The 1,577-nt window shown below is 57.2% G+C and overlaps 1 protein-coding gene across 1 annotated transcript in view; it reads left to right on the top strand.

Moving 5' to 3' along the window:
* The first annotated feature begins 283 nt into the window (after positions 1-283).
* The window catches only part of axl (AXL receptor tyrosine kinase), a 42,035-nt gene continuing 40,741 nt past the window's right edge, over positions 284-1,577 (top strand). The window contains exon 1 of the mRNA XM_014025142.1: positions 284-682. Coding sequence (XP_013880596.1) covers positions 451-682 — 232 coding nt within the window. The 5' untranslated portion in view covers positions 284-450. The remainder of the gene's footprint in view (positions 683-1,577) is intronic.

Genomic DNA, 1,577 nt, shown 5'->3' on the forward strand with positions numbered 1-1,577 from the left:
TTTGTGTCCTTGTGTGTGTCTTTGTGTGTCCTTGTGTGAGTCTTTGTGTCCCTGTGTGAGTCTTTGTGTCCCTGTGTGAGTCTTTGTGTCCCTGTGTGAGTCTTTGTGTCCTTGTGCGAGTCTTTGTGTCCTTGTGCGAGTCTTTGTGTCCCTGTGTGAGTCTTTGTGTCTTTGTGTTTTTGTGTCCCTGTGTGAGTCTTTGTGTCCCTGTGTGAGTCTTTGTGTCCTTGTGCGAGTCTTTGTGTCCTTGTGCGAGTCTTTGTGTCCCTGTGTGAGTCTTTGTGTCCCTGTGTGAGTCTTTGTGTCCCTGTGTGAGTCTTTGTGTCCCTGTGTGAGTCTTTGTGTCCCTGTGTGAGTCCTTGTGTCCACACACTGACAGAAGGGGGACACACAGACCTGCAGTCCTCTGGGTGGTCTGACAGGAGCAGCAGGAACTTGTTCTGGGGCAGGATGAGGGCGAAGCAGCTGTCCCTCCGGCCCCCCGGGGGTAACCTGGGCAGGTCCAGGATTTCCCGGCCCCCCACCACAGCCCGGCAGCCGGACTGCAGATCCACCACCTGGTCCGGGGGGGACTCTGTGTCCCGGCAGACCAGCAGGCTCCCCTCCACTGTCAGGACCAGGTACTTCTCCTTCCACTGCTTCAACATGAAGCCTCCTGCAGACAAGAAGCTAACAGCTGAAGGTTGGTTTTATGTCAGTTTTAGGACAGGTGGACACAGGACAAGTGGACACAGGACAGGTGGACACGGGACAGGTGGACACACAGGACAGGTGGACACAGAGGACACACGGGACAGGTGGACACACAGGACAGGTGGAGAGAGGACAGGTGGACACAGGACAGGTGGACAGAGGACAGGTGGACAGAGGACAGGTGGACATACAGGACAGGTGGACACAGGACAGGTGGACACACAGGACAGGTGGACAGAGGACAGGTGGACAGAGGACAGGTGGACAGAGGACAGGTGGACACAGAGGACAGGTGGACACAGAGGACAGGTGGACAGAGGACAGGTGGACACAGAGGACAGGTGGACACAGAGGACAGGTGGACACAGAGGACAGGTGGACAGAGGACAGGTGGACACAGAGGACAGGTGGACAGAGGACAGGTGGACACAGGACACACAGGACAGGTGGACACACAGGACAGGTGGACTGAGGACAGGTGGACACAGAGGACAGGTGGACACAGAGGACAGGTGGACACAGAGGACAGGTGGACAGAGGACAGGTGGACACAGGACACACAGGACAGGTGGACACAGAGGACAGGTGGACAGAGGACAGGTGGACACAGGACAGGTGGACACAGGACACACAGGACAGGTGGACACAGAGGACAGGTGGACAGAGGACAGGTGGACACAGGACAGACAGGACAGGTGGACACACAGGACAGGTGGACACAGAGGACAGGTGGACAGAGGACAGGTGGACACAGGACAGGTGGACACAGGACACACAGGACAGGTGGACACAGAGGACAGGTGGACACAGAGGACAGGTGGACAGAGGACAGGTGGACACAGGACAGGTGGACACACAGGACAGGTGGACAGAGGACACAGGAC

Source organism: Austrofundulus limnaeus, unplaced genomic scaffold (assembly GCF_001266775.1).
Source record: "Austrofundulus limnaeus strain Quisiro unplaced genomic scaffold, Austrofundulus_limnaeus-1.0 Scaffold458, whole genome shotgun sequence".
NCBI lineage: Eukaryota > Metazoa > Chordata > Actinopteri > Cyprinodontiformes > Rivulidae > Austrofundulus > Austrofundulus limnaeus.